The following is a 21056-nucleotide window of genomic DNA, read 5'->3' on the forward strand; positions in this document are numbered from 1 at the left end:
CCAAGCTCCTGGAAAACAGCTCAGGCAAACACATTGTTTAGGCTAAATGCTGCTTGGAGGACAAGCAAGTCTTTTGTAGCAATAATTAAAACGACCTTGCTTAGTGAAGGCAGGTTACAGGTGAAATGGGGTTGACTAATGATTACCCATGGTTTCAGATACACACGTTGAGTCTGTAATCTCACTTGTGGGGATTGGTCCTTCAAAGAAAAACTTATTCGAGGGTTAAAGATGGAAGTAGGAGGGTGATTGAACTGGAAATGACTGAAATGCTCACCCGTTAGAGATTGGTTAAATAAGTTATAGTTCACCCATGCATGCCATGGAATACTATGCAGCCACTAAAAAGAATGCAGTGGGCTGACATGAACTGACATGTATATATGGCATCTAGTGGCCAGGGATGCTGCTAAAACTCGTGCAGTGTACAGGACAGCCCTTCACAGCCTGATTTATAATAAAGGGAGGGGGAGAGAGAGAGAAGGAAGGAGGAGGAGGTGGAGGAAGGGAAGGAGGAAGTTATCTTGATGATACATATAAAAACGAAGAGGATATATACTGCTGACTTACAGTGGGTATTTCTGGGTGGTGGTTTGCAGAGAACTTTGCATTTCTAAGTTAATTATGTATTGCTTAGAATTTTCTTTAAAATGACCTTGCATGACTTGAGTAATCAGAGGAAAAAATTTGGTATTTTTAAAAGCTGCCCCTCTTCTGTGAGCAACGTTTCAATTGTGCAGGTGTGCCAAGGATGGAGGGAGGGGATGGCCAACAGGCGCTCGTGCACAGGTGCACAGGCATACACACACCTCCTGTTTGATTTATTCAAGGCACCTGAGACTTAGCAGGAGTGAAAACTGGGGCTGATGTCAGCCACCTTAGCACAGCTTCCCTTGGCCCTTTGAGTTCTTAAAGGAGGAGGGTGGCAGGGCACAGCTGTTGAGAACACTGTCCTCACAAGGTCAGGAATGCACAGATGTTGTCTTATTTCTGTTCAAGGGAATGTTGATAAACATTAGGTTCTCTTAGCCCACTAGCCTCTATGGCTTGTATGTGTGAATTAGAAGAGGCAAGCCCCTCTGGGCAGATTAATTAGGAAAAGGAGCCCCTGATGGGTAGACATGGCTTGGCAATCAAGTGGGGGCTGGATTTCAGCCCTGTAGAAACAGGTGTCTTTGTGCAATCTACATCCTGAGCAACTGCACGTGGTGACCCTATCTCCTTGATACTAAACCAAACTCATCTTTACATTCTCATCTTGGAGAAAAAAAGAGTTATTGTCTGGCCATCCCTGAGCAGTACATCTCTGCCTGTCCTCCCCCTCCCTGGACTTTGAGAATTTTTACACTCCAACCCCCAGCACTATGGAGGGACACCAAACCAGGCTTGGATATCCTTGAACAGGGCAGAGAGGCCCTGTCCCTGGGAAGGAAGCCCACCCCCTGCTGTGCTGGGTTTGATTTCCAAACTCCTCACAGTAGTCCCATCTTTGGCACAGTGGACCAACCCCTGGACCACGGCAGCCTTCGGCAAATGGTGCTCAGCCACTACACCGCAAGGGAGTCTAGAAACAGGGATTTACACATGGACAGCGTGCCTGAAAAGGGGGACGATCTGAGGCCCAAGAAGAAGTTAACAGTCTGAGGTGGACATGGCCATGTTTGTACCATAACCAGAGAGAGTAAATGTTTTGTTCCGTAACCCCGGTGCCTCTTCACATTCATTACTAAGAGACTGGGGTGCTGGAGCCACCCCAGGATGGGGTAGAGGAGCAGGAGGGTCGAGTTCCAAAGCCAGCAAGGGGACAAGAGTGGTGTGAGGTCACCACAGCTGGGAGCCAAAATACTGATTTCACGTCCTGGAACCACATGGGGTGCAGCAGACGCTCACAGGTGGGAACCAGGAGCCTTGGAGGCTGTGTGTGTGTGTGTGTGTGTGTGTGTGTGTGCGTGTGTGTGTGTGTGTGCGTGTGTGTGTGTGTGTGTGGTGTGGATGAGTGTGTCACTGTGGAGCTGTGTCCAGAGTGTCTTGCCCAGAAACACAAACTCCACTCGAGCGCTCTGGGCTGGGGCCTCGCCCGGGCCTGGCCATGTCTCTGTAGGAGCCCCAGGTCACAGGTTCCGGACGTGGGGGATATGGGTTGTTGTAGGGTTTGGATCATGATGGGTCATCATGGCGTGGGGGGCCCCTGAGTCCCTGCCTTCCCAGCTTGCTGTTGGCTTTGAAAGGGACCCCCCTTCCCAGCAAGTGATGTCATTGGAGCTGACCCTGAGCTCCTCCTCTGGGGGCTCTGGTGTTGTTCTTGAACCTTGAAGACTCACTCCAGTTCTGACTCCTTCAACCACCTGGACCCCCTCATACTCCCTGGTCGACCCCAGCTGCCACTCCCACCCCCAGTTTCAGCCCTTTGTTTCCATCACATCATTCGCTTTGGCTGTGTCCTGGGTTCTTGGGGTTCTCTTGAAAACTTAGAGTGCCCGGCATCCCCTCCCCTTTCTTCCTAAAAGGCATTTGGATTTTCCTTTCGGGAACGGCCCCTCCCATCCTCAGGCCATGTGGTTTGGAAGGGGCTGGTTTCAACCCCAACACAAGAGTTAATTGTGTGACCAAGTTTGCCAGTCAGAGCACTACACCTGTTTCGGGGTTAGTTCAGGTATCCCATAGGCCCTGTTCTGGGATTTGTGTGGAGCTGGGAGAGAAGGAGATACCTTCTTTCCACTAGGATTCCTGTGGGGATAAACAAGAGCTAAGAACTGCTGGTGACCATTCTGTCACCACTGGGAGCAGAGCAACATGAAAGAAAGCAGAGCAGTGGAGAGGCCTCCTCAGGTTCTGTTGGTACTGCTTGAGCTCCTGGATGCAGCTGTGCCTGAAGCCCTCAGACTTCTCAGTTATGTGAACTCATTTGTCTCCTAAGTTGGGATTCTTGCAGCCAAAACAGACCTCAGTGTTTCAACAATGATTTTGGTCACTCAAAATCAAGAGCCAACTCACACCTAGGCCTAGTTCCTAGACCCCAGGCAGAGTCAGAAGTCATTATCTATGTATGTCTGTGTCCCTCCCCTAATTTTCCAGGAGAGAAATACAGACAACTTCTACTTTATATGAAATTAGAAATTAACCTCTTACAATTAATGGATGTGATTTTTTGGCAGTGTGCATGTGAGGCCTCTTCTTCTTAACTTATCCCGGGGCCTAAACACATCTATGGGAGAAGCATTCCAGTGGCATCCTAAAGGAAAGTACACCGGGGAAGCTAGGCTCTACCAGTGCTCGAACTCTTTGAAAGAAAGGTTTGTGGTCCTCTGGTTAGCATTCCAGTAAAATGTGGACTTTCATAGAAATAGTCCTGAGTGGCTGTGAAGGTCTATTTTTTTTTTTCTGGCCACGCTGTGCAGCCTGCGGGATCTTAGTTCCCCAACCAAGGATCGAACCCGTGGCCCTGCAGTGGAAGCGTGGAGTCTTAACCACTGGACTACCAGGGAAGTCCCTGAAGGTCTACCTTACAGAGTCACTAAGATTCAATAATAATGACAGCAGGGCCATCACTAGCTCATACACCACCTTCATGGGAACTAGCAAAGGGTCTTCCATACTCAAGGACACACCATAAACAAATACACAACCTCCTGTTTATTTGAACATGGCCTCTGGATGGATTTCCATCTGCTGGCTGTGTGGCCACATGGTATCTCTAAGGCACCCAGGCTGCGAAGAAGATGGAGGTAGATAAATGAGGCGGCCACACAGCCAACAGGCCAGGGGCAGGGGTGGTGGCATTACTGGGCAAGGTGAGAAGAGGGCAGGGATGCACCCCCATCCACCCACCCAAAGGCAATCCCCTTCCTTAGTCCTTCTCTTCTCCATGGGTGATGATGTGCACCAGGTTCTTATAGTCCAAGTTGCCAGTCACATCAGGGGGGAAGGCAGCAAACATCTGGTCGATCTGCAATGAACCAGCAAGACATGCTGAGGACATGGGGAGGGGCAGTGGAGGGGGGAGGGCTGTGTGCAGGGCGGCCCGAGTGGAGAGGCAGCTGGGGGCCTGGAGGACATGGGTTGCATTGGACATATCCCTCCGTGCCCTCCTGCTTCCTTGCCCTTTGTAGCTCTTCCACAGGTGCCAACCCCAAGGGCCATCCTGCAGGGATGTTCCCGGGAACCAACCTGCGATGGGGAAAGAAGGGATCGCAAACTCAAGTGTGCAAAGGGGCAGGCAGGTTATGTAGGGGAGCAAGGTGGGCCTGGTGGGGACTGTGGCTAAATGGAGACTAGTCCATCTACAGAGGTCACAACTGCTCAGGGCCAGTTAATGTGTCCACATGGGCAAGGAGGTCAGACTCTTTGAGGGAAACTAGAAATTAAATTTTTTAGAATGTGCAATTTCTACATTTAAAAAGTATTGGCTAGTTATGTTTTTTTTAATTTGGGGTTAATAATAGATAACATTTATATTGCCCTTATCACATATCAGCACTTTATACATGTGAACTCATTTAATCCTCACAGTGTACTATGAAGTAGATTCTATTATTGTCCCCACTTTACAGATGAGGAAATTGAGGCACAGTGAGGTTAAGGAGCTTGTCCAAAGTCCCAAAGCCTGGTGAGAGTTGAAAGGCAGGCTCTTTTAACTGCTTGAGTTTTGAGGGGGAGATCCAAATAAAATTTTTAGTAAAATGTGAAACTTTATGGAATCAGGCCAGAGAGGCTATAAGGGACTATTTTATTTTATTTTATTTTATTTTTATTTTTATTTCTTTGCAGTACGCGGGCCTCTCACTGTTGTGGCCTCTCCCGTTGCGGAGCACAGGCTCCGGATGTGCAGGTTCAGCGGCCATGGCTCATGGGCCCAGCCGCTCCACGGCATGTGGGATCTTCCCGGACCGGGGCACGAACCCGTGTCCCCTGCATCGGCAGGTGGACTCTCAACCACCGCGCCACCAGGGAATCCCGGGACTATTTTAAATAGACTCATTAAGGTTCATTAGTAACGTTGACAAGGCAGTTGCTTGTTTATACAGGGCCTTCGGTGAATTAGCAATAGTGCCCCTTCTTCCAGGCACATTACTGCCACCTGCCAGAAAAAGTCATATATTCTGATTTCTAAAAAATTATAATAAGACACTTTACTGCCATCTGCTGGAAAACTATTGCAACAAATAAATACTCTGCAGTATATATTATTAAGGGCATCCAGGAGGATTGTTCAGTGTATAACCTACACGACTGTATGTGGTGACCCTGCATGTCACCTTCACTTCATCAGGAAATTGATACTCTTACCAGGTATCCATGCATTATGAGGAAGACAGAACCTGGAGTCAGACAGACCTAGGTCTGAATCCAGGCCCCGGCATTTCTCATTAGTGTTGTCCTTTCAGTCAAAGCAAAGTGACTTTGCTTCCCTGAGCCTCAGTTTCCCCATCTGTAAAATGATGATAATACTAGTCCCTACCTCACAGGGTGATTGACAGAGTGAAATGAGATAAGGCCTTAGTAAACAAGAGCAGATTCTCTCTCAGTGTGGGGTCAGGGGTGTTTTATATAAGAGAGTCTGGAGAGGGTGTCCCCAGAAGGGTGAGGCCAGGAGCTGGGGTGCAGAGAGTGTCCGAAGGGCCCTGTTACCTCCTCCTTGGAAAACCTCTCTGCCTGCGTGGTCAGCATCTCCTGTATGCTGCAGAGAGAGAAAAGCAGGTATTGCAGCCGGCTGTGTGGAGAGGGCTGGGGGGAGAAGCAAGGAACCCCAGGTCTTCCCCCACAGATCCCACTCACTAATCAGCCCTGAGCACCCCTTTGCCTTCAGGGTCAAACACTTTGAACGCGTTGAGAATGGTCTCCTCGGGGTCTGCCCCTGAAACAGAAAACAGAGTTAAAATGTGCCATGGGTGGCTGGGAACCTCTGGTAAGGAGGGGAGGTCCTGTTGCCTCCTGAGCACTGAGCCTTGGTGTTTTGAAAGAGTGGGCTGAGAATCCAGTTCTTTCTTTCTTTCTTTTTGGCTGTGTTGGGTCTTCGTTGCCGTGAGCGGGCTTTCTATAGTTGTGTCGAGCAGGGGCTACTCTTTGTTGTGGTGCACAGGCTTCTCATTGTGGTGGCTTCTCTTGTTGCAGAGCACAGGCTCAGTAGTTGTGGCTTGCGGGCTCTAGAGTGCAGGCTCAGCAGTTGTGGCACATGTGCTTAGTTGCTCCACAGCATGTGTGATCTTCCCGGACCAGGGATCAAACCTGTGTCCCCTGCATTGGCAGGCGGGTTCTTAACCACTGCGCCACCAGGGAAGTCCTGAGAATCCAGTTATTTCGGAGGAAACCCAAGGTCAAGCATGGATCTAGGCTTAGAAAGACTCGGGTTCAAATTCTGACTCCAGCATTTGGTAGCTGTGTGGCTGCAGGCAAGAGACTCTCCGTCTCTGAGCTTCAGTTCCCCATCTGTAGACTGGGATAAGAATAGAAACTATCTCCTAGATGCTATTAAATAAGGTGATGCATATAATATGTTTAAAGTGCTTAGCATGAGGTTTGGATCAGGGTAAGCCTTGGGGCACTGTTAACTTCTGTTTTTATTGTTTTTTCTTCCCCCTGACGTTACTCTGCCTTCATGTGCCAACCCCAACATGTTCTCCCAGTGCTTTAATTGATGCCCAAAGATGAAGACACATAAAGACAGACAGACATACACAGATGCACAGAGACACATATACACAGATATACATATACACACATAGATGCACAGATATACACATGAACTTACCCTTAAGTTTCTCCCCAAACATCTGTAGGAACACAGTAAAGTTAATTGGACCTGGAGCCTCCTTGAGCATTTCATCAATTTCCTCATTTTTCACATTCACACGCCCTAGGGCAGGAGACACACACTTAGTAACTCCAAGCTGGGACAGAAACAGCTGTCAGGACACTGGCATTTGCCCTTGTAATCCTACTTCAAGGAATCTAGTCTAGAAATAATCAGAGACGGAGTGGATGGGGCCAAAGATTCACGTGAGAAGATGTTCTCAAAAGTGTTATTTATAAAAGTCAGACAACTGGAAACAACCCAAAGAGGGTTTAGTTACTTTTTAAAATAGTGCCTTCAGAACCTGGAACAATTTATACAGATGTTTTAATATTTTACTCAATGGGAAATGCTTGTATTATAAATTAGCCCTTGTTACTTGGAGGTGGGAGAGACATCAGAATTACCTGAGGGAACTTTTTCAAATTATACCTGCTATAACCCATACAGCCTTGGAGATTCTGATGTACCTGCTCTAGCCACTGCCACAGGCCATATAGTAAGTACCTTTGTGTAAGTTAGAAAAAGCCGCCCCTTCTTAAGATAGTTTATGTTTTAAATGTAAAAGTCTACAGTGGCTACAAATATGAATAGTACTCTGTATAATTGCTCACTACACAACCTGCACAGCTGTTCATGGCCCTGAGTTCTGGGGTTAGGAGTCGAGGAGCGGTTAGTGGTGGCAGGTTGGACACATATTTTGAAACAGCTCCATGTACTCATCCTCATCTTCCTGAGATGTTAAATTTTAAAAGCTGAATCCAAAATAGAATGATTCCAGCTATTAAACACACACGTGCATGCATGCTCACGCGCGTGCGCACACGCGCGCGCACACACACACACACACACGAGATGCCTAGAAAAAAACTTAAAGGCTGAGATGTTAACAGTGGAATGTGGCCTAATGGCCAACGTTGTTTCCTCTTTATACTTTTCTGAGTTTTCCAAGTTTTCTATTGTAAACTGCCATTGCATTCAAATCCACACAAAAATTAATTTGAAAGAAAAATAAGACACATGTGAAGACAAAGACTAAAACACTTCTTTCCTATCCTCTGAAATTTGCCTTAAAGACAAATCTTGGTTGAGCTGTTTCTTTGGAAAATGACAAGCTCTTGACCTTTTTGATGGCCCCACCTCCTGCCCCTCACGGGAGTGGGATAAGGAGACCCTCCTGCAGGCGTTGGTGGGGTGACGTACCAAGAGCAGCAAAGGTGTCCCTCAGATCGTTCTTGTCTATGAAGCCATCCCTGTTCTGGTCCATGATGGTGAAGGCCTGTGAAAGGGAGGCGGTTGTCTGGTCAGCCCGAGAGAAATTGGGGGGAGGAGCCCTAGAGGTTATGCCAAGGGCTAGGGGCAGTGGGACTCTGGGGTTTTCAAGGCACATCGAAGGACATTAGATCAAGAATCAAAGATCTGAAACAGTCTAGCAGTTCCTCAAAATGTTAGGCCTAGAGTTACTGTAGGACCCAGCAATTCTACTCTTCGGTGTGTTCCTAAGAGAAATGAGACCATATGTCCACACAGACACCTGTAGGTGAATGTCCACAGCAACACTATTCACAACAGCCCTAAACTGGAAACAACCCACATGTCCATCAACTGATGAGTGAATAAACAAAATGTGGTCTCTCCCCATGATGGAATATCATTCAGCAATAAAAAGAAGGAAATTCTGACACATGCTACAACATGGATGAACCTTGAAACATGATGCTGAAAGAAGCCAGGCACAAAAGGCCACATAGTATATGACTCCATTTCTATGAAGCTTCCAGAACAGGCAAATCCATAGAGACAGAAAATAGATCCGTGGTTGTCAGGGGCTGGGGGGGCGGGAGAAATGGGGAGTGACTGCTAATGGGTATGAGGTTTCTTTTGGGGGCGATGAAAATGTTCTAAAATTAGACAGTGATGATGGTTGCAAAATTCTGTGACTATATTAAATAACCACTGAATTGTACAGTTTAAAAAGGTGACTACATGGTACGTGAATTATATCTTTATAAAGCTGTTATTGAAAAACAAAACTAAGTTAAAAACTGGAGTCTGTCTCCGCCAGCTCGCAAGCCCGCATTATCTGTAAAACAGAGCCAGTAATCTTTCCCAGCTGGCTCCAGAGAGACTCTAAGAGCTTTGTGAACGCCCAGGTAATTTACAAATGATGTATTATATCTGTGTTTTTTTAGTTCTTTTAGCAACTGGTTCCTGAAAGTATTTGCATCCCCAGGTCATACCCCCAGCAGCTGATCTCATTCCAGAGGTTGGGACAGAGTGAGGGAGAAGGGAGGGTGTAGTCTTCTCCATGGAAGGGGACTATTTCAAGTTCAGATATGATATTTCATCCCAGGAATTCCTCTTTCCCTGGCAGCTTATGGGCCACGGCATTCCTGTGATCTGAATGTTGGTGCGGACAGCACGGGCCAGTCTTCATGTCCCGTTGGAAGCCCCAAACAGTTTCCCCTTTTATATAAAACAGTGTCCTCTCCAGCATAGCTTTAACGTATTTTCCTCTGAAGGGCCAGGTGAGAATGTGGATGACTCAGTGTGAGCCATCAGGACTGCTGGAAAATTAATTCAGTTTATCCTTCTGAGTCTGCGGCAGTGGCTTAATTTTGCCTAATTGGTACTTAGGTTTGCTTACTAAGGCACATGCCCATAGACTGTGATAGGGTTTCAGACCCGGCTAGCATCCAACAACTGAGGACTGTAAAAATTAAAATCTAAGATACTCTCAGACATCTCTCAGATTGACAAAAATAACTTTTGAGACGTTAACGCCCTATGTTGATGAAGATGTGGCGGGAAAGGCACTTTCTCCTCTTGGTGCTGATGGGAGTCAGAATGATCACAGCATTTCTGGAGGGCAACTTGGACCAGTGGTTATACTTGGTTTTAGTTCCTTTTTTAAAAAGTTCCTTCGATCCAGCTGTTCTGCTTTTAGGAATTTACCCCAAGGAAATAACCAGAGATACAAGCAAAGATGTGTTATTTATAATAGTACAACATTCTGTGTATAACATCCAACCATAGGAAGCAGTTTAAATAAATAATGGAAAATGTTGGTGCCGAATTGCTCAAAGAAAAACAGCAGGTACTGATTAGTGTGCTTTGTTTAACAAATGTGTACATATTTTGGGTTGGCCAAAAAGTTCGTTTGTGTTTTTCCATAAGATCTTATGGAAGAAAATGAAAGAACCTTTTGGCCAACCCAATGTATAACAAAAATCACTGGAAGAGTGAATACCAAAATGTTAACTGATTATCTCTGGGTAGTAGAATTGTAGGTCAGGTCTTTTTTTTTTTTTTTTTTTTGTGGTACGCGGGCCTCTCACTGTCGTGGCCTCTCCCATTGCGGAGCACAGGCTCCGGACGCGCAGGCTCAGCGGCCATGGCTCATGGGCCTAGCCGCTCCGCGGCATGTGGGATCTTCCTGGACCGGGGCACGAACCCTTGTCGCCTGCATCGGCAGGCGGACTCTCAACCACTGCGCCACCAGGGAAGCCCAGTCAGGTCATTTTTATTCTTTGTGCATTTCTGAAATTCTTTCCTACATTTTCAACAAGACACATGCTTTACTTTGATGAGCAGCAAAAGTTAATTTCTTTAAGTCATTCACACACACATTCAGACCGAATTTGGGGTTTTGGGGGAAGATAAAGACAACTTAACTGAGAGGTCCTTGCAGGGAGTATGGAACGAGGGAAGGGCTCTTTCTAGCGTGTGAGAATCTCCACCCAGGCGAATGATTCCACAGCTGCACCCACCTCCTTAAATTCCTGGATCTGGCTCTGTTCAAACATGGAGAACACGTTGGAATTGGCGCCCTCTGGTCTCTTCTTGGCTTTCTTAGGTGACTAGGGTGTAAAAAAGCATCGATTAAAAAAAGTCAGAGGCTGGGAATTAGAAGACTAGGTCAGGTGTCATCTCTGGGTGAGCCTCAGCTACGTATCTGTGAAATGGGGGTATGGTGCCCACACTCATCTCAAAATGGCGATGCTGGAAAGATAAAAGGACATGGAATAAGGTTTCTCAAAAGCACCCCAGTTCTGGTGGATGGTAAAAGACTGTGGATCTTGCAGCAGCTCCTTTGCAAACTAGCGGAGGTAGAGGTCTGTCTCCGGGAATGGAGGCCAGGCTTTCGGATCAGCCCCGGCAGGACCCAGCTGCTTTTGTTTCGATGCATTTCACAAAAAGTTCAGTAATGCACAGAAGGAGAATTGATTGGAGGCGAAAAAGAGCCAGGCTCACTAAACCATGAGGAATGCGAGATGAAATGACACATTTTCAGGGTGTTAAAACCCAACTGCTCTGTCCCCCTCAATTTTCTCTTGATCCAAATGGCAGCAAAATCTCCTCTCTAAATGTTCTGTCCTCGCACCGTGCAAACAGAGCAGAGAAGAGCGAGTTAACATTTCCCCACCCGCTTCTGACTTGAGTTACAGCAAACGCTTGAACACTGCATATGTTATTGCATTTAATCCTCATAACTGCTCTGTCAAGTGGATGCTATTATTACCATCGCCATTTTACGGGGAGGCAACCGAAGCTCAGAGAGGTTGGGTCATGTACCCAAGGTCACACAGTCACAGAAAGGCAGAGCAGGTATTGAACTTGGGCAGACTGACTCCAGAGTCTGTGCCCTTAACCACAGTCCTACACTGACCCTGATTTGGGGGCTTCCTGCTTCAGGAGGAGGACACCTAACCAAAAACATAGGGAGAAAGGTTTTAAATTTGCAAGTTCAAAAGGTGAAAACAAAAAGGATTCTTTTCCCCAAATGCCTGAACAAGAGAAAAGAATTAAAATTTGATCCTTAAAAGTGTTCAATCCCATTTTGCAAGCCCTGGGCATTATTGATTCCTCGAGAGGTCAGTAGACAAGCCATAAAAAGGCCAACTCTCTTATTTTGTTTTTGCGAGTACCCGGGAGCTGCTGTTATTTGTGGCTTATCGGGGCATTGATTGGGGTTCCTCTGTGTGCACACAGCGAATAGTGCTTTTTCCACCAGGGTCTGGGGCCCCAGAAAGCTGCCTTTCTCCCCCTCCCCTTTCGTCCTTTGCTTGTAGGTGGTGTCCTCACCTCGCCGCCCAGCATCACTTACCTCCGGGGGCCCTCGATACTCACCATGGTGGAAAGGACACAGCACTGCTCCCCCAGAAGAATCCCACAGGCTGCCCAGCTCTCCTCAGCCCAGGAACAATAAATACTTCCTCCCCAAGTTTAAAAATAGCCCCATGACCACTTTTGGCAGTAGTAGGTGAGGCGGACACCACCTAAGGCCCCCCCACCCCCACCCCATGCCGTTCTTCTGAAGTAAGGGCAGCTCACTCGCCACCCAGTGACACGTGAGACCCAAAAAGGCATTCAAGGTTAAATAGACTGGCGGCTGGTGCATGGGGAGAGATGTGGCTCACTTTCTGCAGCGCTTGGGTGGTCAGCACTTGTGCTTGTCTGTTTTGAGAAGGAAAATGGCAGGGAGGGAGACTGTTAAAATTCTCTAACATTATCAGGCATGGGTCCCACCTCAGGGTCTTTGTACCTGCAGTCTCCTCTGCCTGGAATGCTTTTCTGTCAGACATCTGCAAGCCTCCCTTCCTCACCTCCTTCAGGTCTTTGCTCAAACGTCGCCTCCTCAGTGAGACCTCCCTACCACCCTATTTAAAATAGCCATTTAGCCCTGCCCTGCAGAGACCTTTCTCTGCTTTGTTTTTCTCCCCAGCATTTACCACTTTCTAACATACCGTGCAATTCACTTATTTTGTTCACTGTCAGTGGACAGCTCCGGAGGGTGGGTCCTCTTTATTTTCCTCACCACTCTCTCCCTGGCTCCAACCTCGTGACTGGCAGGCACACAGCAGCTGCTCAATGAGTATGTGTTAATTGACTGAAGAAATAACAGCTCTCGGGCTTCCCTGGTGGCACAGTGGTTAAGAACCTGCCTGCCAATGTGGGGACACGGGTTCGAGCCCTGGTCCAGGAAGATCCCACATGCCATGGAGCAGCTAAGCCCATGCGCCACAACTACTGAGCCTGTGCTCTAGAGCCTGCGAGCCACAACTACTGAGCCTGTGCTCTAGAGCCTGCGAGCCACAACTACTGAGCCTGTGTGCCACAACTAGTGAAGCCCATGTGCCTAGAGCCCGTGCTCCACAACAAGAGAAGCCACCGCAATGAGAAGCCCGCACACCGCAACGAAAAGTAGCCCTCTAAAGGGCTAAATGGCTATTTTAAATAGGGTGGTAGGGAGGTCTCACTGAGAAGGTGACGTTTGAGCAAAGACCTGAAGGAGGTGAGGAAGGGAGGCTTGCAGATGTCTGACAGAAAAGCATTCCAGATTTCTAATCACCCTGTGTGGTAGAGACCACCTTATTTTCAGTGTCCCCATTTCACAGATGAGGAAACTGAGGCTGAGAGGCAAAATGAGCTGCCTGGAATCAGGCAGTGAAGTTGGGACTGGATCTGAGGCTCATTTGCCTCCAGAGTCCAAGCTCTTAAAGGGCCTTGGGAAAGGCCGTTTGCTCTCAGAACGCCAAGCACTGTGGTTGTTAATCTCCCTCAGGATGGTTTTCCTCCTGTGGCCTCACAGGCAGCCTTGGGATCCAAGGAGTGAGAAGTCAGGGCTTGGAATCAAGTCATGGCCTTGTTTAGTGGCCGTGGGTGACGGGCTCCAGAGTCCACGCCTCTAAGAAGCAGAACATTCTCTCAGCTGTCCTGTCCCTGGTGGTGTGGCCCCAGTGCCGATGGCTGAGCCAGCGGTCACCCCCTCTGTGGAGCCTGCTTTGCGCCATGCACGGGGCTAGTGTGGGAGACTGCCGCTGAGTGACAAACTCCACACCCTTATGACGCTGTGTGCAACGGGTAGATGGATAAAAATAAACAATGCGCAACCCAGAGAATTTCAGGTAGTGACACATATTACAGAGAGATGAAATAGAGAGGTGGGTAGTGCCGGGCGGTAGTACCGAGCAGAGACTGGGGGAGAGTGCTTCTGGCCACAGGATGACAAGAGCCTCAGAGGAGGATGGATTGGGAATCTTTGAGGAGCAGAAGGACCATGTGACTGGAGCTGAGTGTGGGCCAGGGCACAAAGTGAGGCGAGCAAGGTGGGCAGGGCAGATCACGTGGTATGGCCTTGGGATTTCATTCCAGAAGCAAGGGGAGTTCCCAGCAGGGAGACCCTTTGGCTAACCAGCCCCCGGGCTGCCCATGCCAGGGACAATCTGATTCGGGGGCAAGGCCAGCAGGCAGCACCCTGGAATGAGATCCTATCAACCAAATCAATCTACAAATATGTGCTCAGTTACTCTGATGTGCTGAAACCTTTGTGGATGTTGCTGGAGAAAACTGGAAGATCCTTGGCCCCCAGGAATGAACAAAGTAGTTAATAAACAAGTAACACAGACTTTGCTTTCCTTACCAAGGGCCTGAGTAGGGATTGTTAGAACATTTTCATTCAACCTTAGGCAATTTGAGGCAATGGAGTGGAGTGATTGAGCCCTCAGACTTGGAAGTCAGACAAAATTGCATTTGAACTGGTGGGCTCTGTGTGACCTTGGGCAAGTGACTTTACCTCTCTGAGCACATAAAGAAAACCTTCCTTTTGAGATTTTCCAGAGGGTGAGTGGCGATGAGGCCCAGGCAGGTCCTCAGTAAATGGCAGTGATCACTCACTTCCTTTCTCAGGTGAAAAAAATTTTTCAATTTTGGGGGTGCAAACCCAAGAATCATTTATGGCCATGACCAAAAAAAAGAACGGTGTGAGTTTTTACCTCTCTAACATGGGTTAGAATTACCCAGGAACCTCTTCTAACAGAATCTTTAATAACAAAAAATGTGTTTTCCTGTATGGGTACAGGCACAGGTACACACACTTGAGTGGGCACCTGCACCCACACACACATGCCCACACGTCTGTGTGCAGACCAAAACACACCCATGCACTCGTGCACATACACAGAGGCACATATTACACACAGACTTATGCACACTTATACACACATGCACGTGCACACAGACAGGTCAAAAAGAGCTTTTCTCTGACAACACCAGAATAAATGTTTCCCTAGCTAATAGGCACACCATGGATTTTTGTTAAAACGCTTGTGTGAGCAGTCAGTAGCTATAAATGACCAAGTGAAAAGGTTGTTGCAGCCACAGCGGATGTGTAGAATGCATGGTGAGGGTGGAGGATCCCTGGTTCAGGGGTGAGGATGGGCTCAGGCTCTCCAGAGGTGAGTGGTGCCCCTGAAGGGCATCCATATAGCTGGGCCCTCTGAGAACATATTTTATTCAACTGATCCTTTAGGAGAAGGTGCTGGGGGGAGAGTTCTGGCTCCATAGCTAGAGGTGTGGGGTCTCAATCAGGGTAATAAGTCTCTCAGGGCCTCAGTTTCCTCATCTGGAAAATGGAGACCATAATAGTACACAAACCCCCATAAGGCTGTTGAGAGGATTAAGTGAGATTGCGTATGTCAGGGAAATTCTGGGAACATGTGGCCTGAGTAGGGCATGGAGTCACATGGCTGCCAGGACTTGGGCCCACAGGCTGGGTTAGACCTTAGGCCCTGTTGTTGGAGACCCAAATACCCACTCTGGTCAATGAGCTGGGCCAGCATTGGGGAGTCCCCCAGAGCCCTGGGACAAGGCCCTGGGAGTGGCAATCCGGGAAGACTTGGGGTTTGGGTCTGTGTAGACAATCAGGGGTACGATTCAGCATCAACCTCAACCTGCACCAGGGGAGGGAGCTTCGTGGGTGGTCTGAGGCCTCTCTATCCTCGAGGCTGGCTTGGCTAAGGCACCTTGCCTAGGAACACAGTCCCACTGGGCCTGAGAGCTTTCTATTGCTGGTGGGATTCATACAGCTAAGAAGTGTCCAGCAACCAGACCTAAGTTCCATGCAGCCAAAGAGAAAAATAACTGCCCACCTGAACAGAAGTCAGAGAGAAGAACATTGGGCAGAACAATCAGAATAGCAAATTCTAGAACAATCAGAAAACAAACCTAGTGGATTCATTTCTTACTGCAGCCATAAAAATATTGCCATAAATTTGGTAGCTTAAAAGAGCACTAATTTATTAATCTCACAGTTCTGGAGGTCAGAAATTGAAAATGCAGGGCTGCATTCCTTCTGGAGGCTCTAGTGGAGAATCCATACTTGCCTTTTCCAGCTTCTAACACCTGCCCACACTCCTTGGCTTGTGGATGTATCACTCCAGTCTCTTGACTTCAACCTCTCTGATCCTCTTGGCTCCTTTCTGTCTTCTGAGGACCCCTATGATTACATTGGGCCCACCTGGATAATCCAGAGTAATCTCCCCACCTCCAGATTCTTAGTCACATCTTCAAAGTCCCCTTTGCTATGTAAGGTAGCATATTCACAGGTTCCAAGGATTTGGGCATGGACATTTCTGGAGAGTTTTATACTGCCCGCCACATCTAGTGAGCACAGGAGGAAACAGAGCAACAGCTGAGTAATATTAATTTCAACAATAAAATTTAAGTGTATTAAAATTCTTGGAACTGTACACGAAAAAAGGTCGATTTTATTGAATGGTAATTTAAAAAATTACCCATTGACAATTTTTTAAAAAGGCGTGAGGAGAGGGAAAAAATATAAGTAGTGCAAATAGATGTACACTATTTTAAAGCAAGAATGATTTTGACCCCAGTTTCAAAGGACATGAATTACTTAAGTATTTATTGGTGCCCCCCTTTATGCAGGGTCCTGTTCTTAAGGCCTGATGTATGTCAGTAAAACTTCGTTCGGGTGAGGGGAGAGTCATAAATACTAAGCTTCAATTTGAGAAAAGTAAGAATTTATATTCAACTGCCTATGGCACAATAATCTTCTGTTTTGAAAATGTAGCAGTGTGTTAATTTGATTATTTTTTAAAACCCACGTATTGGCTTACTACATAAAACAAAAACTGAAACAAACAAACATAGAGAAATACCAGTGAAACCCCAAAATGACATCCTGGAGCTTTAAGACCTAATTTTTGAACTAAGAACTTAACTAGATGAATTGTCAACAAGGAGGGTCCCTGTTGCAATCCACATAGTGGTTTGGAAGATGGTGTGCAGGGAATATCTTGGAGGAAAATAATGAAGAGATGCAAACCATAAATATTCCAGAAGGAGGGGCTGAAACTAAACAAGTAATACAAGAAAATTTTCTTCAGCTGAGGAGAGAACGAAATCTGTAGATTGAAAGGACTCCCAAGCTCCACATGGGATGGATGAGGAAATGAACACAAACCGAGGTATATCCTGGCAAAATTCACAAACTCCCAGGATTAAGAGAAAATCTGACACATTTCCAGGCTCCTGTGGAAAAAATATGAATGGCATCAGACTTTTCCTTGACAATGCTGGAAGCAAGGAGCCAGAGAACGGGGGGCTGCAGCCCACAAACCCCAGGTCCCAGCAATTGGTCATCTGCCAGATTGAGGACAGGAAGAATACTTGCTTTTGATTCTCCTTGAGATGGCCTAGTGTGACTGCTCAGGGTTTTGGAATCAGATAAACCAAGGTTTGAATTCAGGCCAGCTGTGTGATCTCAGGCAGGTTTTTTTTTTTTTTTTTTTTTTTTTTGCGGTACGCAGGCCTCTCACTGTCGTGGCCTCTCCCGTTGCGGAGTACAGGCTCCGGACGCGCAGGCTCAGTGGCCATGGCTCACGGGCCCAGCCGCTCCGCGGCATGTGGGATCTTCCCGGACCAGTGCACGAACCCGTGTCCCCTGTATTGGCAGGCGGACTCTCAACCACTGCGCCACCAGGGAAGCCCTCAGGCAGGTTTTTTCCTCCTCTCTGAGTCTATTTCCTTATCTGTAAAATGGGGAAAATAATAGCATCGCCTCATAGGGTTGTCATGAGGGTCAAATAGGACAGAGCATTGTGAACCCTCGATAAATGTTAGCCACTGTGATTGTTTTGGGGTGCTTGGTTGTTAGACCTGGGAACACCTTTCCCCAGGCCTGGAAAACGTGGTCTAACCTGGGGGAGGGGAAGTCCTTGAAGGAAGAATAGTCCTTTTCCACTGACCGTTTGGAGCCTTGACATGGAGTGTCTCAGGGTCAAAGTGCCCATTTGAACTTGGATCCAACACCTTTGCCTGGGTTGACTGTGTTTTCAGTGGACAAAAGGGGTCTTGGAATGAGGGGAGATGGGTAAGGAGACTTTGGATTCCTATAAGACTTTGATTCCCACTTTGCTGATGATCACTGCTCCTCATATTTTTCTAAGGTAAACATTAACATTTTAAATTTCAAAACAGTATATGGATGAACAGGCAAAATGGATCTGTGCTGTTGGGGTCAGAACAATGGGAGTTCGTAACTGTGAGAGGCCTCTAGGGGTGGGTTACTAGGTTTAGCCAAAAAAAAAAAAAAAAAAAATATATATATATATAGAATGCCCAGTTAAATTGGAATTTGAGATAAACAGTATTTGGGGGATCTTTTGGGACACTGGGAATGTTCTGTATCTTGATCTGGGTGCTGGTTACACAGATGTGTTATGTTTGGGAAGATTTATCGAGCTACAGTTTTATGATCTGTGCCCTTCTCTGTGTGCATGTCCATAAAAAGTTAAATTAGTACAATGTGAATGAATACATTCTTACTATAAAACAGTTTGAAATGCTACAGAAATATTTTGACTAAAAATCTTCCTTTCTGTCACTTCAGCCAAATCCTCCCCAGAGGGAACCAGTGTTTGTGGTTTGATGTAAAGTCTTTGAGACTATATTTTTAATTCTTTGGTTTTTAAACATTGAGATACACCTGTAATAAGGCGCATGCCTCTTCAGTGCCCAGTGCGGTGAGTTTTTCATATGCATACACCATGTCACCACCACCCAGGTCAAGACCCAAAACATCCCAGCTCCTGGAGCTGCATCCCTGTCAACACCCCCCAAAAGTAACTGTTTTTTGACCTCTAGCACTGGAGATTAGCTTTGCCATTCTAGAACTTCAGGAAATTCCTTCCAGACTTTTTTAAAATAAAATTTTAATTTTTACTGAAAAGTTGCAGAGTTCTCATGTCCCCCTCATTCAGTTTCCCCTAATGTTAACATCTTATGTTACCATGGACATTGGTCAAAACTAAGAAACTGACGTTGGTGCATTACTATTGACTCAACTCCAGACTTCATCTGGATTTCACTGGATTTTCCACCATTGCCCTTGTTTCTGTTCCAGAATCTATTTCAGGATTGCATCTCAGCTTCTCCCTCTCTCTCACCCTCTCAACTGCTCTCATTTGCACACACAAATATACATTTTTTGCATTAATATCATATCACGCACATACATGTACATACTAATATACTTTTCCACATTAATGATATTGACACACACATACACACACACACACACACACACACACACACACAAGCCACCTGGACCTTTCTACTGTACGATGCGCCTTGGAAACCTTTTGAGAAGTCCTCCACCCTGGCCTCACTGATGGGGATAGGATGCATGTCTTCCCATCTGTGGCCAAGCGAGAGGCTGGTGGCAGAGCCAGGTCATGTAGCGGACATACTTAATACATGCTCAGAGCACCAGCTGAGCAGCGGTGTTGACAAAAAAGCAAAGGAAAACCCAACAAACTTATTTTTGGAAAGGATTAGATATCTTTTTAAAAAGGATTAAAATAGTCACCGCAGGGAAAATCAGAACATCGCGAGATGTTTTTACGCCGGTTTGACCATTTCATACTGTTTTTATCTTGCATTTCATATGAGGTGGTGGGAGTTGGCGTCTTTGCTGTTTTTGAGTCATGTAAAGGTTTTAATCCAGCTCCGGCGGGGGGTATTTTTTAGTTTGTTTCCTTTGTAAGTACTTTTTTCTCTTTAGCTCCTGGAATTCAAGTCTAAGCCTTTATATCCCTTCTAAGGGAAAAAGGAAGCGCTTCTCTGTATGGTTGTTTTATAAAACTCTTCAGTGGATCAAATGAATACATATATTAATATTAGTAAATTAAAGAGTTAATCTAGTAACACGTCAATATTTAAGACAGAACCTGGCACAGGAAAGTGCCATGTATGTGCTCACTGTGATATCATTGGAAGCAAACTGGTTTAGCGGGTCGCCTTGCCTTGGGCGTGATGCCCCTTTAAGGCGGGTGGTGAAGTCAGCCATCTCCCAACAGAACAAAGGCATACCAGGCCCTGCCATCCCAAAGCTGGCTGGCTGATTGGCTCTGTCACCAAGTGATAACGCCTATCTTGCTGTGTCAGGGCCCCCAGCTGTCAGCGGGAGCCACCAAGTGGGGAAGGTGGCTTTTCCAACAAGTCAGACCTGGGTAGACAAGCTTTGTGCCCAGCAGAGATGGGGCAGCCACAGTGATGGGGCATCCACTGTGTACTGAGTGCAACTTGGGCAAGCAGCATCAGCAGACTGTGCCTCTGTCTCTTCATCTGTGGAATGCGTATAACAGAGGTCCTTATTTCCAGGTGTTCCCAGCATTCTTGTGAGGTTTGAATGACTTAACCCATACTTGCAAAGTGCTACAACACTCTGGGCACACAGTGAGTGTTCAGTAAATGTCAGCTCTTATTCTAGAGCACTGGCTGTCGGCCGTGTCCAGGGAGATGGGGTAAAAAAGGTAGTATGTTCAAGCATGAATTCATTCTTTCTTCTCGCTCTACCAATCTCTTTGTCAATTAAAACGACCAGACCAAAATCCTCAGCCATCTTGATTTTGCCCCACTGGCAAAAAAGTTTATCTATTCTGCCCCTGTCAGGTCTTGCAAATCCATATCCCCTACGTCCTGCCACAGGTCTGGCCTATGGTAGTAGATCTCGATTTGTTTGAGGCTCCTCTTCTCTTGCCTTTCCACCCCTGCCTTCCACGTACCCCCCGCTCCAATACTTTCCCCCCATACCCCGCTCTGATGATGAGCTGTACATGTTCCCGAACTCTCAGTGGCTCCCCACTACCTGAGGAGGGACTCTCCCCTCCTTGGTCCAATAGTTAAGATATTTTACCGCTTGACCCTGATGTACCAGAATGATACATCAGAGTCCATTGAAAGCTGGGTTCCAGGTCAGCTTCGTCACTTCCTGGACTGTAGGGCCCTGGACAAGTGACTTACCTACCCTGAACCTCAGATTCTTTACTTATAAATGGGGGAAGCAATAGTGCTGACCTTAGAAGCTTTTTTTTTTTTTTTTTTTTTTGCGGTACGCCGGCCTCTCACTGTTGCGGCCTCTCCCATTGCGGAGCACAGGCTCCGGACGCGCAGGCTCAGTGGC

The 21056-nt window shown here is 46.9% G+C and overlaps 2 protein-coding genes across 2 annotated transcripts in view; one reads left to right on the plus strand and one right to left on the minus strand.

Annotated features, from left to right (window-relative positions):
* Positions 1 to 1644, plus strand: part of CCDC63 (coiled-coil domain containing 63) — a 28005-nt gene extending 26361 nt beyond the window's left edge. The window contains 1 exon segment of the mRNA XM_022598198.2: positions 1499 to 1644. Coding sequence (XP_022453906.2) covers positions 1499 to 1644 — 146 coding nt within the window.
* A 1459-nt stretch (positions 1645 to 3103) lies between these two features.
* MYL2 (myosin light chain 2) lies at positions 3104 to 11321 on the minus strand. The gene is made up of 7 exons (XM_089895380.1): positions 11313 to 11321; positions 10561 to 10650; positions 7994 to 8069; positions 6749 to 6853; positions 5776 to 5854; positions 5629 to 5677; positions 3104 to 3946 (listed from the first exon to the last, which is right to left on the minus strand). The coding sequence occupies exons 1-7, from the start codon at positions 11319 to 11321 to the stop codon at positions 3848 to 3850; spliced, it is 507 nt and encodes a 168-aa protein (XP_089751506.1). The 3' UTR covers positions 3104 to 3847.
* Between the last annotated feature and the right edge of the window lie 9735 nt (positions 11322 to 21056).

The sequence above is a fragment of the Delphinapterus leucas genome, chromosome 14 (genome assembly GCF_059928025.1).
Source record: "Delphinapterus leucas isolate spDelLeu-1000000601 "Yukka" chromosome 14, BTC_Dleu_Yukka2, whole genome shotgun sequence".
NCBI lineage: Eukaryota > Metazoa > Chordata > Mammalia > Artiodactyla > Monodontidae > Delphinapterus > Delphinapterus leucas.

Excerpts from the sequence above, each read along its gene's own strand:
- MYL2 (XM_089895380.1), bottom strand. Across the intron at positions 6,854-7,993 it reads GGACACCTTTGCTGCTCTTG|GGCGTGTGAATGTGAAAAAT; the intron begins GTACGTCACCCC and ends CTCCTGCCCTAG. Across the intron at positions 3,947-5,628 it reads AGAGGTTTTCCAAGGAGGAG|ATCGACCAGATGTTTGCTGC; the intron begins GTAACAGGGCCC and ends GGTTCATTGCAG.